Genomic DNA, 19978 nt, shown 5'->3' with positions numbered 1-19978 from the left:
GATAGATGTGCGCACACACACACTTCCAGGTATCCAGCAAGACAGATATGATGAGTGGTGAGGAGAGTTGGGCACAGCTGCTGTGTTGGCATTCACTCCTATCACTACAGTAGTGAGGTGGAGAGGAGAGTTAGTAATGAAGTACATAAGTACTTTTTATGTGTTACTTCAGCCATGTCTGTGATAAATGTGATTGGCAATGGGCACATCTGTTGGAACAGTTGTGTATTATGCGTCATCAGTGTTGCTTTATGGGGATCGGCTGTCTGATTCAGCTAGTTGGTGTAACGGTTTTCGTCGTCTGAAGAAGAGGAATCGGACCAAAGTGCAGCGTGGTAAGTGTTCATGCTTTTTATTGAATAACCGAAACAGTCCTGTAAGGTGCAAAACACTAAACAGAAAATAACTACCCACAAAAACCATGTGGGAAAAAGCTACCTATGTATGGTTCCCAATCAGAGACAACAATAGACAGCTGTCCCTAATTGAGAACCATACCCGGCCAAAACAAAGAAATACAAAAACATAGAAAAAAGAACATAGAATGCCCACCCAAATCCCACCCTGACCAAACCAAAATAGAGACATAAAAAGCTCTAAGGTCCAGGAGTGACAGTTGGAGTGCTTTTAGAGTAACAACATGAGAAAAAAAGTGTTAGCTCAAATGTCAGAGGATGGAGTCTAATTTAGTCAAAGAGAGTTCAGCAAGCAACAAGCTTTATTAAAGACACAAAGAGAGAGAGATGGAGAGGGGGGAGACAGAGGGGGAGAGAGAGAGAGAGATAACATGAATCATTATTTAGCTACACTATTAAAAGAGAGGGTTTTAAAAACAATAAGCAAGTGGCAGGTCCATCATGAAAGATATTATTGCCCTGGAAATGTCTTTGTAAGCAAAACCCATCTCCCACACAACATGAACTTGTCATCAAGGCATTTCAGGGAGTATAGAGGATAAGAGGGAGGGAAACAGTGACACATAAAGTGTTCAGTGTATAGGGAAGAAGCAACTCCTTTCACTTTCTCTTACCACCCAGACACCAACAACCTAGGTTACTTTCATAGTTATTATCTCTTTCCCACTTTATAAACCTTTCTCTCCCTCTTTCTCTCTCCCTCTCAATACAAGGGCTTTATTGGCATGGGAAACATGTTTACATTGCCAAAGCAAGTGAAATAGGTAATAAACAAAAGTGAAATAAACAATAAAAAATGCACTCTCTCTCCCTTTCTCTCTCTCTATCCCTCTTTCTCTATCTCTCCCTCTCTGTCTCCCACTCTCTCTTGCTCTCTCTCTCTCTCACCCGCTCTCCTTCTCCCACTCTCTGCCCCTCAGTCCCCCCCCCTCTGTCTCTCTCTCTTTGTGTCTTTAATAAAGCGTGTTGCTTGCTGAATTCTCTTTGACTAAATTAGACTCCATCCTCTGATATTTGGTGTAAATTACACTCATCTGGGATGCATAGTCTTTGGGTCTATAATGCTCTCATTCAGGCCTATTTCTGTCAGTTAATAACAGATGGCATCTGCTGCTCAACAGCCTGACTCTTCAAAGTCAAAGTGACTTGATATAGCAACAAGCTCTGGGGCAATCTGACTGAAATGTAGGAACTATGTGTGGGTCGTGATGAGTTGTACACTACATGACCAAAGTAATGTGGACATCTGCTCGTCGAACATGTCATTCCAAAATCATGGGCATTCATATGGAGTTGGTCTCACCTTTGTTGCCATAACAGCCTCCACTCTTCTGGGAAGGCTTTCCACTAGATGATGGAACATTGCTGTGGGGACTTCCATTCAGCCACAAGAGCATTGATTAGGTCGGGCTCTGATGTTGGGCTATTAGGCCTGGCTCGCAGTCGGCGTTCCAATTATTTGTGCACGGGGAAATTGTCATGCTAAAACAGGAAATGGCCTTCCACAAACTGTTGCCACAAAGTTGGAAGCAAAGAATCATCTAGAATGTTATTTTATGCTGTAGCGTTAAGATTTATCTTCACTGGAACTAAGGGGCTCGAACCATGAAAAACAGCCCCATACCATTATTCCTCCTCCACCAAAAATTACAGTTGGCACTATGCATTTGGGCAGGAGCGTTCTCCTGGCTTCCGCCAAACCCAGATTCTTCTGTCAGACTGTCAGATGGTGAAGTGTGATTAATCATTCCAGAAAATGTGTTACCACTGCGTCAGAGTCCAATGGCGGTGAGCTTTACACCACTCCAGCCGACACTTGACATTGGGCATGGTGATCGTAGGCTTGTGTTGGCTACTCGGCCATGGGAAACCCATTTCATGAAGCTTCCTCTGATGTTCCTTCCAGAGGCCGTTTGAACTCGGTAGTGAGTGTTACAAGGACAGGCAATTTTTTACACACTATGTGTTTCAGCACTCTGCAATCCTGATGTTTCCACTTCACAATAACATCACTTACAGTTGACTGGGGCAGCTCTAGCAGGGCAGACATTTTAAGAACTGACTTGTGTGAAAGGTGTCTTCCTATGATGGTGCTACCTTGAAAGTCACTGAGCTCTTCAGTAAGGTCATTCTATTGCCAATGTTTGTCTCTGGTAATTGCATGGCTGTGTGCTCGATTTTATACGCCTGTCAGCAATGGGTGTGGCTGAAATAGCCAAATCCACTAATTTGAAGGCGTGCCACATACTTTTGTATATATAGTGTATATTTTGAGTTTCCCAATCACGGCCGGTTGTGATACAGCCTGGAATCGAACCAGGGTCTGCAGTGACGCATCTTGCACTGAGATGGAGTGCCTTAGACAGACTCGGGAGTCCCATAGGGCTGCTCACTAAGGCATGCGGGTAAAAGTTATGGTAAGGTATTGATGGAATGAGGCTAATTAAATGTGAGGCGAGCGTAACTGACAAGCAGACGGTCTGCTATCAATTTACTTTCATTAACGATTGCGCTGTAATTGCTTTGTTAGTTCGACCACGTTGGTCGCTATATTTTTGCAGGAAGGCTAGCTCACTGCACCTGAAAACCCTCGGGGAGGATTAAAATATTTAATGGACCATCGCATGTAAATTGATAGGCTAGGGAGAGGCTTTCTCTGAATGTCAAACGAAAAACATACTGTAGTAGACCAAACCTCAGTCATCTGTACCAATGCGTTTTATTGTATAGAGTTGTAGAATCATAATATGCTTTAAGGCAAAAGTAACAAAATGCACATCAATGAATCAGTTATACCATGCAAGAATATTCAAGTAGAAAAGTAATCAAGAGACGCACAAAATTATTTTGTAGGGGTATATCCACATATTTGACCACAAACGCATTAGGCCTAAATCATAAAACAAACTACAGGTCAATTTGTCGTATATAACACATTTACTTGATATAACTCTGAAAATTACACTTAGCCTATTCAATTCAAGGTCAGACAGAAAAAGAGCAGATTCCGAGACTGCGTCCTCAGCTGGATACAGACAGACTGCAGAGCCAATAGCTAATCCCGTCGCTTTAGTCTTTATTTCTTCCCCACGTGGGCTTCATCTGGAAAAAGAATATGTTTGAACATCTCATTACAAGAAGATAGTGCCAGCAACCAACACAGCTATTCATTAACTTAAAATCCAGATGAGCGTTAATAATTCTGACAATCAGCGTGCGTAATTACCAACAAGTTTCCGCAAAAAAAATGATACGATTTAAACTTTTCGATCTAGATGCTTTCTGAGCGTGTTTTCTGGATATTCGTCATAAAAGCAGCTTTCCAGAGACACGGTAGTCTACCTGTGATAGAGGGGTCCGTACTATATTCATAATAAATCATTCATTATATCAATTTACACATTTTATTCTTTACATCGGTCATTCACACACAGCACCCACCAGCCCCGCTAGTTACTCCTGTTCGGTCAAATCCTCGACAGGTGCGGACCTTTTGCCTGGGTGCTGTCTCTTCTCCGCGCGACTCTTGTTCACGTTGTCTAATAGCTGGAGCAACAGGTTGGCCTTACTGCAGCCAGGGTCCAGCACGTCACAGGGACTGTTGGCGTCCAAATCCGGGCTCGTGTTATCCAAGTAGCGTTTGCCGGGGTGTTGGCGCTTCTCCAACTCCTTGAGGTCCCCTGCGTCTGACTCGTCGTCCACCTCTCGCCTGCCGGGATGCTGGCGCTTACTGTAGTACATCACGTAGCGCTTGCCCGGGTGCTGACGTTTGGAGAGTTCACTTAGAAATGCGGGGTTCTCTGTAATCTGCTCCAGTATTAAGCGCTTGCCTGGATGCTGTCTTCTCTGGAGGTCCACAAAAGAGTCAAATTCGTCTTCGCGTTTTCCCGGGTGCTGTCTTTTCTGAACCTCGCCATAGTCTTCGTCCTCGTCCTCCTCTCGCTTCCCAGGGTGTTGCCTTTTTTCCAGCTCCTCCTGGTACCTCTTACCGGGATGCTGCCGCTTCACCAGCCACTCTGGCTGAGAGGTCAACCCTTCTGTAAAAACAATTAATACATTATTAGTTTAGGGACAGCGGAAAATATCAATCTACCACCACTTGTAATGACATGCGTACATGCATTTCCACTTGAACACACACCGTGTTAATGGCATTTACCTGTGAAAGTTAGAAAAAATATATATTTTAGATAATCTATGTAAAACTTTGTGTATATTTTTTTCTGTTTTCATTCTTCCACCATTAAACTGTGTGCTTTGGTGCCAGGACTGCGGGAAAATAATGGATACGTTTTACGCGCGCTTTGCAGATTGCCCTCTCCAAATTTATTTTCATCCGAACAAATAACAACATCTATTCATTTATTCACGTTAATCTTGCACAAAACACGAATAAAACATATTTGAAATCCTGGGTTATTTCTGTATAAATACCATGTAATCGAAATAATTTAGTTTCTGTCTTTGTGAAACTATACAATCGAATGATTTGTCTTCGTGCAAAGTTACTATAAATAGGCATAAAAATGCATGACTTGACTTTGTGTGTTCAGTGGGTGGCAGGTAGCCTAGCGGTTTGAGCGTCGTTTGGCTGATCAACCGAAAGGTCGTTAAATCTGTCGATGTGCCCATGGGCAAGGCATTTAACCCTAATTTGCTCCATACTACTATGACCGACCCTGTAAAACAGCACATTTCACTGCACCATTTGGTGAATGTGACAATAAAACATCATAATTTGTGTTCATTTCTTTGCTTTGTAATTCATGTTAAACACCACAGCTCTCGTCAAAGGCGGCCACTTTGCCAAAAACATCAAAAAGATCAAAAAGCAACTATTAAGCACCGTTCGCGCCATCCTCATCCTCTATATTTTTGAGAATGGAGCGGAGCAGGAGGCTCTCGGCTCTCTGTAGGATGATATCGTCAATAGTCTGCCGGTCCCCCGTCTCCTCCTCAGCGGGGATGCCCTGTCCTCGAGCCAACGTCAGGTTGCAGACCACTAGAGATGCCAGAATGATCAGGCAGGCGGACTTCATGGTAACTTGGCTAGTCGTTCGAAAACAAGAGAATATCATTATTAGTGGAGATATACTACTTTAAAAGCATGCAGGTTGCATAATAATTCATTGACTTGGCGTTGCATAACGAATTTTGAGTTCTCTCTGTTTTACGCACATAATACGTTTCAATATCGGTGCGTAAAACTGGAAATTCCTTTTTGGAATAGATATTTGCAAATAATATTTTGGGAGCACGTCCATGTACAAAAATACGAATTAAAGTGACCCAAACGTACCTTAGATTTGTTTTCTGGCTAGTGTCACTCACAGCACCTTCAATAACCTAATTGCAGCAAACCAACTAGAAAGGTTGTTCTTTGCCTCTTGCAGCGCTTGGAGACCGATTGAGGCCAAGTTTAGAGGTATGTGCAGATACAACAAGTCCAGCCATTTATAGTCAGTGGTTACCATCGTCACGCCAACCACGTTGTAGTAATTTCATAGGATTCCTTTCATAGGATTCAAATGATGTCACAAATTCGTGCGCAATTGGATTAAAGTCAGTTATAACCTCTAGAGGACGATGTCCGGTTATTCTCTTGGGCGCCAGCTGGGCGGACCAGCCTAATCTGTGGGAGTGAAATTGGCACTTGATGATAACTGAAAGAGAGGATTCATTCATAAATCTTCTTATCATATGTGAGTGCGATAATTTGGCAGAACACCGATTTAAATTAATTCACTTATTTTGCGAGTGTGGCTTTACTTACTAGTAGTTTGTTTTGATTAGGCCTACACTAAATGTCAATTATGAAAATGTTTGGATTCATTCATAAACCTACTAGTTACAGCCCCTATATCTGTATTTTATTTCCAATTATAGACATTCATTGGTGCGTCATGTTGGAAAGGACGTTGTTGTGCACCATCTCCATGTCATTATTTTCCTAAATTCTTATAGAATTTAAACATATGGTAATATAGCTATGCTCCTGTGCTGTGAGTCAATAAGAATAGATGGCCAGAAGGCTCTAGATCAGCCCCTTGCGGTCACAGGTGCGAGACATGGTGCCTCATGCGCGATGTGAGCTCACCACATCCCTCAAGCGCACATTTATTAATGCACTCGTGGTCCCGCCCACACCTGTTGGAAATCTTTGAGGAGCGCAAACAATATTATCCTAACTTGCGAAGCGGCTGGACTGGGATCATTATGCACTGTCTGTTCAAACAGCTACCACACAGCTCAGACCTCTTGACTTTTTCCACAGTTTGATATGTTAAAGCCTTATTCTAAAATTGATTTAGTATTTTTTTTTTTATCATCAATCTACACACAATACCCCATAATGACAAAGAAAACCAGGTTTTTAGGAATGTTTGCAAAAAAAAAAACAGAACGGACAACCTTCTCTGCAGCACTCCACCAATCAGGCCTTTATGGTAGAGTGGCCAGACTGAAGCCACTCCTCAGTAAAAGGCAGGCCACTTGGAGTTTGCCAAAAGGCACCTAAAGGACTCAGACCATGAGAAATAAGATTCTCGAGTCCGATGAAACCAAGATGTAACTTTTTGGCCTGAATGCTAAGCGTCACGTCTGGAGGAAACCTGGCACCATCCCTACGGTGAAGCGTGGTGGTGGCATCATCATGATATGGGGATGTTTTTCAGCATCCAGGAGACTAGTCAGAATCGAGGGAAAGATGAACGGAGCAAAATATAGAGCGATCCTTGATAACAACCTGCTCCAGAACTCAGGACCTCAGACTGGGGCAAAGGTTCACCTTCCAACAGATGTTTCATTGTAAGCTCATGTACTTGATAGTGTTGCACTTTTGTATTCTGATGAAAATGAAGCTATTTTTTTGCCGAATGTTGCACTGAAGTATTTTCTGTGAAGGAAAACTATAGTTGCATGTCCCTGTCCATCTATTGAAGCAAAAAACACTGACTTTCAATGTAAAAGTCGACCCCTATCAATACGTGCTGCCCAAGCCTAGCGGAAATACAAGCTATGAAGTGCACCTTTAATTCATAGAACAAGATCTTGCTGATTTCTAGCCAAACCTCCACACCTTACGTAGGAGATATACTGTAGCTTATCTAGTTAAACCACACCAGGGACATTCTGCAGAACTGAAGTTAGGTTCTTCTGTGAAACATCACTCAGGGCCTGGACTGGGGTCTATCCACCCCCCCACTTGATTCAGAGAACAGATTTTTAAAGCGGGTGTCCAGACTGGGGGTGATTACTTGCTAAAGTACTCTTCTGTGAGGGACACGGCTAGCGACAGAAGCACAATTAACACCAGAGCATGTCTAACCTGTGAGGCCTCCTCTTCTGCAGTCGTCTCCGCGCCTCAAACTGTAATCACAGTGTGTAAAGACATAGGTCTACATGCTGCATGGGGACCAATTAGTTATGCACCCAGCACAGCAGATGAGAAACCGTGTGTTTGTTGGTTTTTCTAGCCTACGGAAGACCCGTGTTCGCTAACCCTGTAAGATGGTGAAAGTGGAGTTGTGATTTGATTAATTCTGTGCTCATTTGAAGCCTATGTAAAAGCAGATGAGGGAGAGCTTCTAATGAGTAAAATACTGTACATGGAGTGGATGTGTTCTAATAGGATAGAATTAGAATCTAGAAAACTCTGTGGCCTCTGACCTACCTGTGGAGTAGGATAAGAGTATGCACTTGTCTTTTCATATACTTTGCTGATAACTGTTGTTGTTACGATTGTGATATGTCATCTCACCTAGCCATCTTATGATGAATGCACTTATAAGGACACAAGGCGAGACCCAAATGCAGATGGTTGAGTCCCGAAATGTATTAATCCAAGGGGTAGGCAAGAGGTAGGTCAGGGACAAGCGAGAGTCATAAACCGGGTGAGAGTCCAAAAAGGTACCAGACGAAGGGCCGTCTCGAGGTCAGGCCAGGCAGGGGTTCAGTAACCAAATCCGAGTCCAAACAGTACAAGGGGATAGGCAGGCTTGAAGACAGAGCAGGCAGAGTGGTCAGGCAGGTGGGTTCGGAGTCAGGACAGGCAAGCGTCGAAACCAGGAGAACTAGAACCAAAAGAGACTGGGGAAAAAATCGGAGCATGGAAAAACACTGGCACAGAGAGACAGGAAACACAGGGATATATACACCGGGGATAATAAGCAACACCTGGAGGGGGTGGAAACAATCACAAGGACAGGTGAAACAGATCAGGGTGTGACAGCACTAATGTAAGTCACTCTGGATAAGACTGTAGTTATAGCACTCTTTATATCTAACAACTCTATGATTCAGATATTTAAATGTATGCATTGAAAAAAAGGACTCACTGATAGGTGACACGTTCCCCTCATGTTACTGTAGGTCTAGTCTGCTCTTCCCTCATGTTACGTGCACTTGCTGGGTGTTAAAGTTGTGGGTAGTTCACATTTTAAACAGCCATGCTTTTTGGCAGTTGTTTATTCATGACACTGTTCTGGAGGCGCTCTGTCCCTAATGGAGTTCCCTTGTGCGATGCTTATAGGCACTAGACTATAATTAAGGCAAGCGCTTCCTTCCTTCACCTCTCATCAATAAGACCAAATACAAAGGAGGTTGGAGGAGGGTTATTAAGAGTGGGGAATCATAACAATTAGAGAGCAGCTCTACAGTATATGCTGGCGAAGAGGACATCTTAAACATACACTCTGCAATGATGCTTGTCTTCCTCAACATCCACTGTTTACTTTCCACTGTCCTTGTTATGAATTGTTTTCAGTCGTGAGGAAGTTTATAAAGTTTTGGTTTCTACTTGCAGATCTGATAAGCGTTCCCGTGATAAAGTAGGAAGTTGGACATAATCAAGAGAAATTATTTTACTTAATTAACTCTTGAAGCTGAATCATACAGCCCCTGACTGCTCACAGGTTCAGTAATGGCTAGAGTTTGGGCTTGTTTTTCAGAGTTTTCTCCCATGGAGAAACAGAATGCCACCAGTGGCTGTTTGGAATGTTCTCTCAACACTCAGGGCGAGAAGGAGAAGTTTTGCAAAAGTGAACGCAACAGAGCAAGGGAAACACACATCAAAAGATAGGTGAGTCAGAAAGAGAGGCGGCAAGTGTCCCCAAAGTTCCCGAAGCCTAATATGTGGGTGTAAGTGAGAGAACAGTGAAACAGAGGTGGAATCCAACTAAGAGGGAGAGTGTGAGAGCAAGAGAGAAAGAGGGAGAAAGAGGGAAAATAACACAGAAGCCTAACTGAAGCAGTCAGAGGTAAGAAATACTGACCAGACAGCTGCCAGGGACATAAGTCTCTCTGTGTGGTGGCTACTAGCTGCTGAGAGACAGACAGGATGGAAACAGACAGATTCAGAAAGAGAAAAAGTCAAATAAACATATAAACAGAAGAGCTGGAGTGTGGATGGAGTGACAATGTGACATCCACCTCTAACCTGGCATTGACAGGCCCTGGTCATGGAGGTTGCTGGGTGGGGGACTGGTGATGAGGCAATATCTGGATACTGAGGTCAGAGGGGGTCTGGAAGGCTGGTTGTTCTATGTTGCTCTTCAGGCTCTGAGTCAAACCCAACACACCAACTGCATACTAACTATGGACTGATGGGATAATAGAGGGTAATGGCCATTTACTGTTAAAGCCATAGGTTGTGAGAAAGACATTATATCCCTCTATTGCTTTTAGAAGTGGTAAAATGTTGTGTTTTAATTACAGGTTTTGTATTTTACATTGCGGTGGGGTTCAACAGATGTACACTTTTAGAAAAAGGGGTACCAAGGGTTATTCAGCTGTCCCAATAGGAGAACCCTAGTTGGTTCAAGGTGGTACCCTTGGAGCCCTAATTGGAGGGTAGGGTATTAAAGTATAACTCTCTCAGCTGTATGTAGTGCCTGGTGAAGCCTAAGTGAGTTACAGTGAGCACATCTTCAGCCTCACTGACTCCCTCTCACTAGTCAATGCGGCCCACAGATCCATCCATTGGCTGCAGGCAGCTCACGCCTGTCTAATACCATGGGGGCTGGACGCACATGAGAGACCAGTTCTACCTCACTCCAAGAAGTGTTACATGTACCAAAATATATACTGGCCAAAATATAAATGCAACATGTAAAGTGTTTCATGAGCTGAAATAAAAGATCCCATACGAACATATTTTTTCTCTCAAATCTTGTATACAAATTTGTTTACATCTCTGTTAGTGAGCATTTCTCCTTTCTCCTGCCAAGATAGTCCATCCACCTGACAGGTGTGGCATATCAAGAAGCTGATTAACCAGCATGATCATTACACAGGTGTACCTTGTGCTGGGGGGGACAATAAAAGGCCATTTTAAAATGTGCCGTTTTATCACACAACACAATGCCACAGTCCTATGTTTTGAGAGAATGTGCAATTGGCATGCTGACTGCAGGGATGTCCACCAGAGGTGTTACCAGAGAATTTAATGTTCATTTCTTTATCATAAGCCACCTCCAATGTTGTTTTAGAGAATTTGGCAGAACGTCCAACGGGCCTCACAACCTTAGACCACGCCAGTCCAGGACCTTCACATCCTGCTTCTTCTGAGGCCAGCCACCTGGGCAGCTGATGAAACTGAGGAGTATTTTTGTCTCTAATAAAGCCCCTTTGTGGGGTAAAGTTCATTCTGATTGGCTTGGCCTGGCTCCCCAGTGGGTGGGCCTATGCCCTCCCAGGCCCACCCATGGCTGCACCCCTGCCCAGTCATGTGAAATCCATAGATTAGGGCCAAATTTATTTATTTAAATTGACTGATTTCCTTATATGAACTGCAGGGGGCGAGAGGACAGGCGTGCATCACAAAGTATGGGCTCTGAGACAGAAAACATGGGAGAAATGTGAGAGAATCAGCAGGGTTTGCTTCGGCTGTGCCCCTAAACTTCCTCACTGGATCGAGGTGTTTCATTTCACAAACATGTTTAATCCTAGCCCTATATTTAGGTGCTACTTTGGGGCATTGTGACTTGTGCCCACATGTTCGGCTCTTCGCCAGGTTGTTGCTGGGAGGCCAAAGTCACTACTCTGATTTCTTTCACTGTTGATCTCTCTCCTCCAGCAGAATGAATCTATCTTAGTAAACTGATGGAAATAATTGTGTTTGACCAAATACAATGCTATTTTTCAGAGAACAAGTTAACTACTGACCTTCAGGATACATATAAAGAAGGACACTCAACTGTACTGCAATGACTCAGATGACAGCAAAGCTGCAGCTGGCTCAAAACAGAGCTGCACATCTTGCCCTTAACTGGACATACAGAACTAACATCAACAACATGCATACCAGTCTTTCCTGGTTGAGGGTTGATGAGAAATGAATTGCCTCACATAGTTTTTATGAGAAATATTACTGTGATGAAAATGTCAGATTGTCTACATAATCAAATTACATACAGCTCAGACACCCACACATACCCCACAAGACATGCCACCTGGGGTCTCTTCACAGTCCCCAAGTCCAAAACAAATTCACAGAGCCATGATCGCATGGAACTACCTTTCATCACCAATTACTCAAGCAAAAAGCTAAATTACCTTTAAAAAATGGATTAAACCACATCTCATGGAACAGCAGGGACTGTGAGGGTACACACACACACACACACACACACACACATTTTTTGTTGTTGTATTGTTTGTGTGACTGTCCTTGTCTTTCAGTGTATCAGTGTTTCGTTACTTGTCATGTTTTTTTTTGTTGACCCCAGGAAGAGTAGCTGCTTCTTCTGCTAAAGCTAATGGGGATCCAAATATACAAAAAAATTCTCCATCTTTCACCACACCCAAGGGTGCACTGGAATCCCAACACACAGACAGAGAGAAACAAAACAAAGTTTGCATTATTTCTCTTCAGATTGAATCTCTGTCTTAAGCTGTGCGGCGTGACTCTGAGAATTCCATTATCCCTCAATAACCTGAGAGGCGGCTGTGTGTTCCTCGAGACGGAGAACGTGATTGGCACTCCGCTACCACATGCTACAGCGCACTCATCATCTCTTTCATCTTTCTCTCTTTCCTTCCCTCCCTCTGTCACAGTCAGGTACTGTCTGACACCACGTCTAATAGAGGAAGATTGAGCTGATCTTTCCCTCTCAACGCCTGAGTCCATTGCAGATGTAAGATTCAGATATTCGATTTTGGTGAATTTAGTGTGGCTGCTTAACTTGCTTGGAGAAGAAATTATAATGTTTTGGGGGTTTTGTACTGAGGTCAGACAGAGTCATATGGAATGTCTAATACTGTACTGTAGGTAGGCACTCGGTAACAGGGTTCTTCTGAGTGCTGGGATTCTAGGAATAAAAGCTTGTCTTGCAGAAACACACGGGTACACCCAATGCCATGGCATCAGTCATAGCCATGACCCTTTGACCTGTCAGTTGTCAAGGAGATTACCTTGCTTGTTCTCAAACAAAGAGATCTCCCACATATAAAAATACTACAGTTTACTATAGAATACTATAGTACTTACTATAGAATTCTGTAGTATACTGTAGAATGCTATATTCCACATTGAAGTATCCCTTGATCATGTAGTGCTTACTTTAGAATGATGGAGTATAGCATTCTACACTATAGAATACTATACTACGCACTGTAGTATTCCTCAGTTGTGTAGTGCAGGGGTGTCAAACTCATTCCATGGAGGGACTAGTGTCTGCAGGTTTTGGGTTTTTCCTTTCAGTTAAGACCTAGACAACCAGGTGAGGGGAGTTCTTTACTAATTAGTGACCTTAAGGAAGGAGCAAAACCCCGCAGACACTCGGCCCTCCATGGAATTAATTTGACACCTGTGATGTAGTGCTTACTTTAGAATGTTGTAGTATACTGTAGAATACTATACTACACACTAGTATTCTGCGATCACGTACTGCTTACTTTAGAATCTTTTGATCAATTGGACTGCTAGCTGCGTCGATGCAGTTTTGATTTTTATGTGCTCTCCTTGGGGAGGTCATGCCAGGGATTTAGTCTAACGATCCCCCTCGATCATATAGTGCTTACTATAGAATTGTGTAGTTTATTGTAGAATACTATTGTCCACACTGTAGTATCTCTTGATTGATTGATTTGATTTGACTATTTTAAAACATAATACAACCACAAATGTAGATACAATTTATTTTGAAATTTGATGAGAATAAGATTATTTCCGTTGTGGTCCTAGTTGTGTCCTTTTTTAATGATTTTTTTTTACACATTTACAGCTAACCAATATTTAAAAAAATACTATAGTATACTATGGTCTAAATGAGGGATCATCAAGTAGATTCAGCCGCAGGCAGATGTTTTGTCTTGAACAGATGGTCAGGGGGCCGGAACATAACAAATCATTTGTAGACTGCAAATTGACAGCAAGAAGCCCAAACAGATATAACATTTGACTAAAAACAATAATTTCAAACCTTTCTTACATTTGTATTTGATCATATATCACTATTTTATGCGTGGGAATACATTGAAATATATTTCCCCATTTTTTTGTGTGGTGTTTTTATAGTCTTATGTCCAACAATAAAAATGAAATAAACTATTTTCAATAAAATGACCCGCGGGCTGCCAGTTGGGGAACCCAGGTCTAAATACTGTAGTATTACTATATTTTTATACTATGTTATTCACTGTAGTCTTATTGCAGACTTTACCGTAGTACTCACTGTAGTGTTTTTGCAGACATGACTGTAGTATACTGCATTATTTACTGCAGTGTTTTCGTGGACATGACATTGTAGTAACACCTGCCGATAAGGGTTAGCTAAAATAGCACAACTACCAAACTACGGCAGTCCTTGTTTAATGAGGGGAACACCTCAACCAGAACATAAGACACAGGTTCGTGACAGGCCACGTGTTGAGGTGGCTAAACAGCTCTGAGAAATGCAACAGACCAGACACCTTGGCAAAAATAAATGTTTATTACAATTGTAACATCTAAACGTTAGACACAGGTTCTAGGCCCATTAAAGGGAAACAGTACAGAGGCAGATAAAGAACAAGCAAAGTTTATTAAAGCTTAGAGGATCCGGTTTGCTTGTTTGAGACAGATAAATAACATACATTTTAACAAGTGTACACCAAAAAGTATTCTTAGAACTTCCACTAGATACTGTAGCTATCTGAAATACAACAGTGCTTTCACAGAGATTCAGCTCACCAAGATCACAAGATGACCAAAAACAGTGAAAAGCAATTCTGTACTTCTGATGGTAGAAAAACAGTTAACCACGGCATTTACGTAAACAATAGATATTTTACTTAAAGACGTCACCTTATTTATTGGAGGGCGCTGCCAATAAACTGCCTGGACCTCAAACCAGCAAAGCCTCTCCAAACAAAAGGACATAATTGCAGTGGCTTTACATATTGAACATCTTGACTATTGTCACACAAGTAAACTCACTGATGGTCAAAGTCGACACATACCATTCAGAACAACCGACCACAAACCAAACATTTCCTCAATACAGCATGGTCACAAAAGGGTTGTTCAGAAATAAACCAATAGCAACAATACCACACACACACACACACACACTTTATACTACTGTCATGTCTGCAAAAACACTACAGTGAATACTATAGTATACTACTGTCATGTCCGCAAAAACACGACAGTGACTGCTTAGTATACTAAAGTAATGTCTGCAAAACACAAGAGTGAATACTACAGTAATGTCTGGCACCTATTGTCATCGATTCTTCTTGTGTCTGTGGACGTATGGATTTTATTTTTGTGATAAAGCACCTAAGGGCATTTTTACCAGGATTTCACCTTTATCTCACTGCGTCCAGGTGATTATAATCCTCTGAATATCTCACCAATTATTTCAAAGGTCAGTTTTTCATGCCTCATTGTAAATAAGTGACGTGAGAGACTAGCACTGAGGGATTCATTACACATCTGCATACAAAGAGAGTTTGTGTGTGTCTGTGTGTGTACATGTGCATGTGTGAATGCAAGGAGAGAGAGGGGTTCTGCCCGGAGGCTGAGACACATCCATCTCCTCCTTGGTTGGATCCGGAGGGGTTCCCATTAACTGAGATACTCTCCCTCAGCCTCTTTACCTCGTCATGCCCGGAGGCTGAGACACATCCATCTCCTCCTTGGTTGGATCCGGAGGGGTTCCCATTAACTGAGATACTCTCCCTCAGCCTCTGTCTCTTTACGTCGGTTCCCATTAACTGAGATACTCTCCCTCAGCCTCTGTCTCTTTGCGTCGAGAGAGTTCACTGGGGAGGAAGGAGATACTGGAGATACCATGCCCTCAGGCCATTTACCACAGCATGGAAATGTCATCCTCTTACTCCTCTTCCTTCTACCAAAACTCTCAGGATATATATTGTGCCCACATGCAACAAGAGAGAAAATAGTCTGCGTTGTTGTGCGCTTTGCGCCATGCTTGACTCATGCTTAACTCATTCATCTCTTTAATGCTGATTGTTAAGGCTCTGAGTCGCTACAGGCAATTACAAGGCAGATGTGTCCAGAGTTTTATTCTCTTAGTCACGACCACACAGTTGCATACACACACTTACATAAGAAGTGATCATGTGGTTCTATAAGGAAAGGAAAATATATGTACTTATTAACAGCAATAATGCAGCTATACAATTGGAACTGTAGACTACATAGCCTAGATAGCATGTCATTGCAGACACATTTTCACACAGCTACAAATAAGATGTCAACATCTTGGCAGAGAGAGAGGCTAATTACTGCTGCCAGTCACGGTTTATGACCTCTCTCCAGCCAGCTAAAGATCTTATCTAATAGGCCATGAATCAAGTGCGCATGTGAGAGCGCACCAGGCCATCTAGAATCTTCTTCTAATTTAGGTGAAACATAACACACTTTCTTCACGTAATAGTAGCTTGCACCTCATACTCATAATAATAAATACAATCATACAATAGTCACGTTACCTTTCAATTCTGTACTTAGACAATATGCATTAGCAGGGTAGGGGAGTAACAGATTACATGTAATCCGTAAGGGATTACAAAAAACGGTAACTGTAATCTGTTACCAGCTAAAATATTGTAATCGGATTACAGATACTTTTGAAACACTGGATGATTACCTCGAGGATTAATTTTAAATTCAGAAAGGATGTTTGCGAAAAAAAAGTATTTGACACTTCTGTTTTCTCATGGACATTCAAATCACCATTGAAAAAAAGCTCAAATGTAAGTTTGTTCCAGCTGAGCGAGTCTGACCACAAGTCAGAGACACTATGATGACACACCAAATGTGTTTGATGGATCGCGGGAAAAGAGCAGGAATAGGCTTTTGTAGGCTACAGTCTAAGCTATGCCTTCCAATGGTGCGGCTGCTGTTGGCATCCAAAGATTATCCAATTTGAATAAACGCATGGAGGTAAGGATGACAGCAGTGGTGTAGTCTACGGCGATACAGATATCACTTATTATTGATATCTACATAGCACATTGATGTGAATCACACTGCTGCTCTCTCATTTAGCTATTTGCACCTTAAGGATTGTGGTTGTTGTGGATGGCTTCACAAATCTAAATGTGTATTTGAACCCAATAATGGTTGAATTCAACAAGTTTAAGCTGGCTATCAATCATTGTTTTTGAAACCAGTGGACAGCCAGTGAAAAAATGCACTCTTGCAACAGCTGCATAGTGCAGATCCAAGCCTATGGAATAAAAGTGGGGCTTTTATTGATCAATCTAATTCATGCTGATAAAAAAAGCATCCATAGGCCTAATGGACACATGGTCAAACTTGCACAATTTTGATAGACTTAAAGGGGCAATCTGTAGTTGCTACATCCATTTTTGGACTTATATATGTATGGACTTATATATATACAGTGGGGCAAAAGAGTATTTAGTCAGCCACCAATTGTGCAAGTTCTCCCACTTAAAAAGATGAGAGAGGCCTGTAATTTTCATCATAGGTACACTTCAACTATGACAGACAAAATGAGAAAAAAATATCCAGAAAATCACATTGTAGGATTTTTAATGAATTTATTTGCGAATTATGGTTGAAAATAAGTATAGCAAATGGCCTATAGCAAATGCAACATCTTGCATACATTTTTCACATGTAAATAGCACTTTTCAGTAGTGCTCCAAGCATACCATTCCATGAGCGCAGCATTTATTTTTCAACTCGAATCAATGAGCCCAATCAGTCCTCCATGACAACACAGTCATAAACAACAGAGTAGGGCTGGCCAATAAGTCCTTAGTTTTGGGGTCATGCTCAGGTAAAACAATTTGGCTAATCTATACTTCCATATTTCCAAGTTTTATTCTTGAAGATCAAGGGGCATAACATTTATTGGAATGACTGGAATTCTGATGACTGGAGTTATTAATGTAAAGATATGATTTAATTGTTTTATTATATGTAGTAGAAAGTGATGGGTTAGAAGAAGCCTACATAACCAACCCAGAAAATAAAATTGAACATCCATATATGGCCAGCTATGTAAACTTGAACATTGATTTATTCTGCAATAGATGTCGTTCAATTGGTAACATACATTTGTGTCTTCTTCTAATGCCGCTTAAGGGGAAAGTAATGTGAAAGTAACGGAATGTAATCAGATTACGTCACTGAGTTTGGGTAATCCAAAAGTTATGTTACTGATTACAATTTTGGACAGGTAACTAGTAACTAACGGATTGCATTTAGAAAGTAACCTACCCTGTGCATTAGTTAAACAGGTAAACAATGCTTCCACCTGACGAGAAAATAAATAATTTACAGATGTAACAGGATAACCAACATTAGGCAGGTTTCAATAGCATGCAATAATCATTATAAACAATTGCCAACAATATAAACCCCAACTTACATTGCGGATGCACAATCAAAACTTCTAAAATAAACACAGGAAAAGAACTTGTTCGCCAGCCAAACTTGCATCTTCTTCTGTGGAAGAATAAAGAGTTAGAGTGGGCAGAGCCAGAGTCCAAATGAAAAAGGAAACACAGGGCCTGACAGGGCGGGGTCTTGGAACCTACTACTAAGATTGAGGACTGCAAGCCAGGTATGGTGGGAGGCTGTAAACGTAGCTGAGCAGGGAACTTATAGCTTAGTGCTAGGTCAGGCGGCTGGGCGCTGGCTGAGTCTGTGGGCTGCGAACTTGTTATGGGCAGAGACTGCACACTTAGAGGAGCAGATAACTCAGAGCCTAGAAGGGCAGGAGGTTTGGTGTATAAAACTAAGGGAATTAACTGCTTGCAGACTGATGTTGGGGGCTGCAGACCAACAGAAAGCTGAGAATGCTGCCCTAGTGGGGCAGAGAATCTGAAGCCTGGTAGAACGGTGGACTGTGGGCCGACTAGGGCTGGAGACAGCGAAACTAGAACTAGTCTGGGAGCCTAGTGCTGATAACTTTGGGCCTGACAGGGAAAGCATCTCTGAACCTGAGAGGGAAACTGACTGATAGCTAGGAGAGCGGGCCTACTAGAGGAACTGGTAACTCTGAGCCTAGCCGGGCATGAGCCTGATGACCCACCTGGGCTAGGTACTTAGGGCCGACAAGTGCTGGAGACAGCAGACCTATCACGGCTGGAGAATGATGACTTTGTGCTATGTAACTTGTGGGCTAACAGGACAGGAGGCGGAAAACCTGGTGGGCTGCAGGCTGACTATGCCTGAAGACTGCATGCCTAGTGCAGCAAACTCTGGGCCTAGTAGGGCAGGGGGCCCTAAACATGGCAGGCTAGGCTACTGCCTACCAGCTAAGACAGGGTACTGCGATCTATGCAGGGCAGGAGACGGCAGACCTGACGGCAAAGCAACCATGGGTCCTAGCTGGGTAGGATACCTAGGGCCTGGCAAAGCAGATAATTAGGGATCACTAGTACAGGGAACTGTGGACCTATAACAGAAAACGGAGATTCTACCGGGCGGGGGGTGGACAACTTACCAGGAAGACTGGACTTACCAGGAAAGTAGGACACTTTAGACCTACCGCTGGGGCAGGATACACTGTACATACTTGAGGGACAGGACACTCAAAGCCTGGACACTTTACACCTGCAAGGTAGGCAGGAAACTGAAACTCTGACCCTACTGGGAGGGAAGGGAACTCTGACCCTACTGGGAGGGAAGGGAACTCTGACCCTACTGGGATGGAAGGGAACTCTGACCCTACTGGGAGGGAAGGGAACTCTGACCCTACTGGGAGGGAAGGGAACTCTGACCCTACTGGGAGGGAAGGGAACTCTGACCCTACTGGGAGGGAAGGGAACTCTGACCCTACTGGGAGGGAAGGGAACTCTGACCCTACTGGGAGGGAAGGGAACTCTGACCCTACTGGGAGGGAAGGGAACTCAACCAGCAGGGGGTCCCCACTGGAAGAAGAGGAAGACTCCGCAACGGCAGCCAGTACAGAACCAATGGCAGCGGCTGGCTATGTCTCCAGAACTGGAGTGGAAGTCTCCTTAACTATATCTTGATATGATGGGGAGCTAGGCCCCTCTGGACAATAGAAGCGGACCCAGCACACTGGTGGCTGAAGCCGGGTGGGGGCGTAGAGGGACATCGGTCGGGAGAC

The 19978-nt window shown here is 42.9% G+C and overlaps 1 protein-coding gene across 1 annotated transcript; it reads right to left on the bottom strand.

Moving 5' to 3' along the window:
* Window positions 1–3111: 3111 nt before the first annotated feature.
* On the bottom strand, window positions 3112–5834 carry LOC112221461 (pro-thyrotropin-releasing hormone-A). Its single transcript, XM_024383603.2, has 4 exons — window positions 5716–5834; window positions 5263–5465; window positions 3858–4453; window positions 3112–3518 (listed from the first exon to the last, which is right to left on the bottom strand). The coding sequence occupies exons 2-3, from the start codon at window positions 5453–5455 to the stop codon at window positions 3870–3872; spliced, it is 777 nt and encodes a 258-aa protein (XP_024239371.1). The 5' UTR covers window positions 5456–5465; window positions 5716–5834; the 3' UTR covers window positions 3112–3518; window positions 3858–3869.
* Between the last annotated feature and the right edge of the window lie 14144 nt (window positions 5835–19978).

The sequence above is a fragment of the Oncorhynchus tshawytscha genome, linkage group LG22, assembly GCF_018296145.1.
Source record: "Oncorhynchus tshawytscha isolate Ot180627B linkage group LG22, Otsh_v2.0, whole genome shotgun sequence".
Classification (NCBI taxonomy): Eukaryota; Metazoa; Chordata; class Actinopteri; order Salmoniformes; family Salmonidae; genus Oncorhynchus; species Oncorhynchus tshawytscha.
This window is presented reverse-complemented; position numbering and strand designations above follow the sequence as displayed.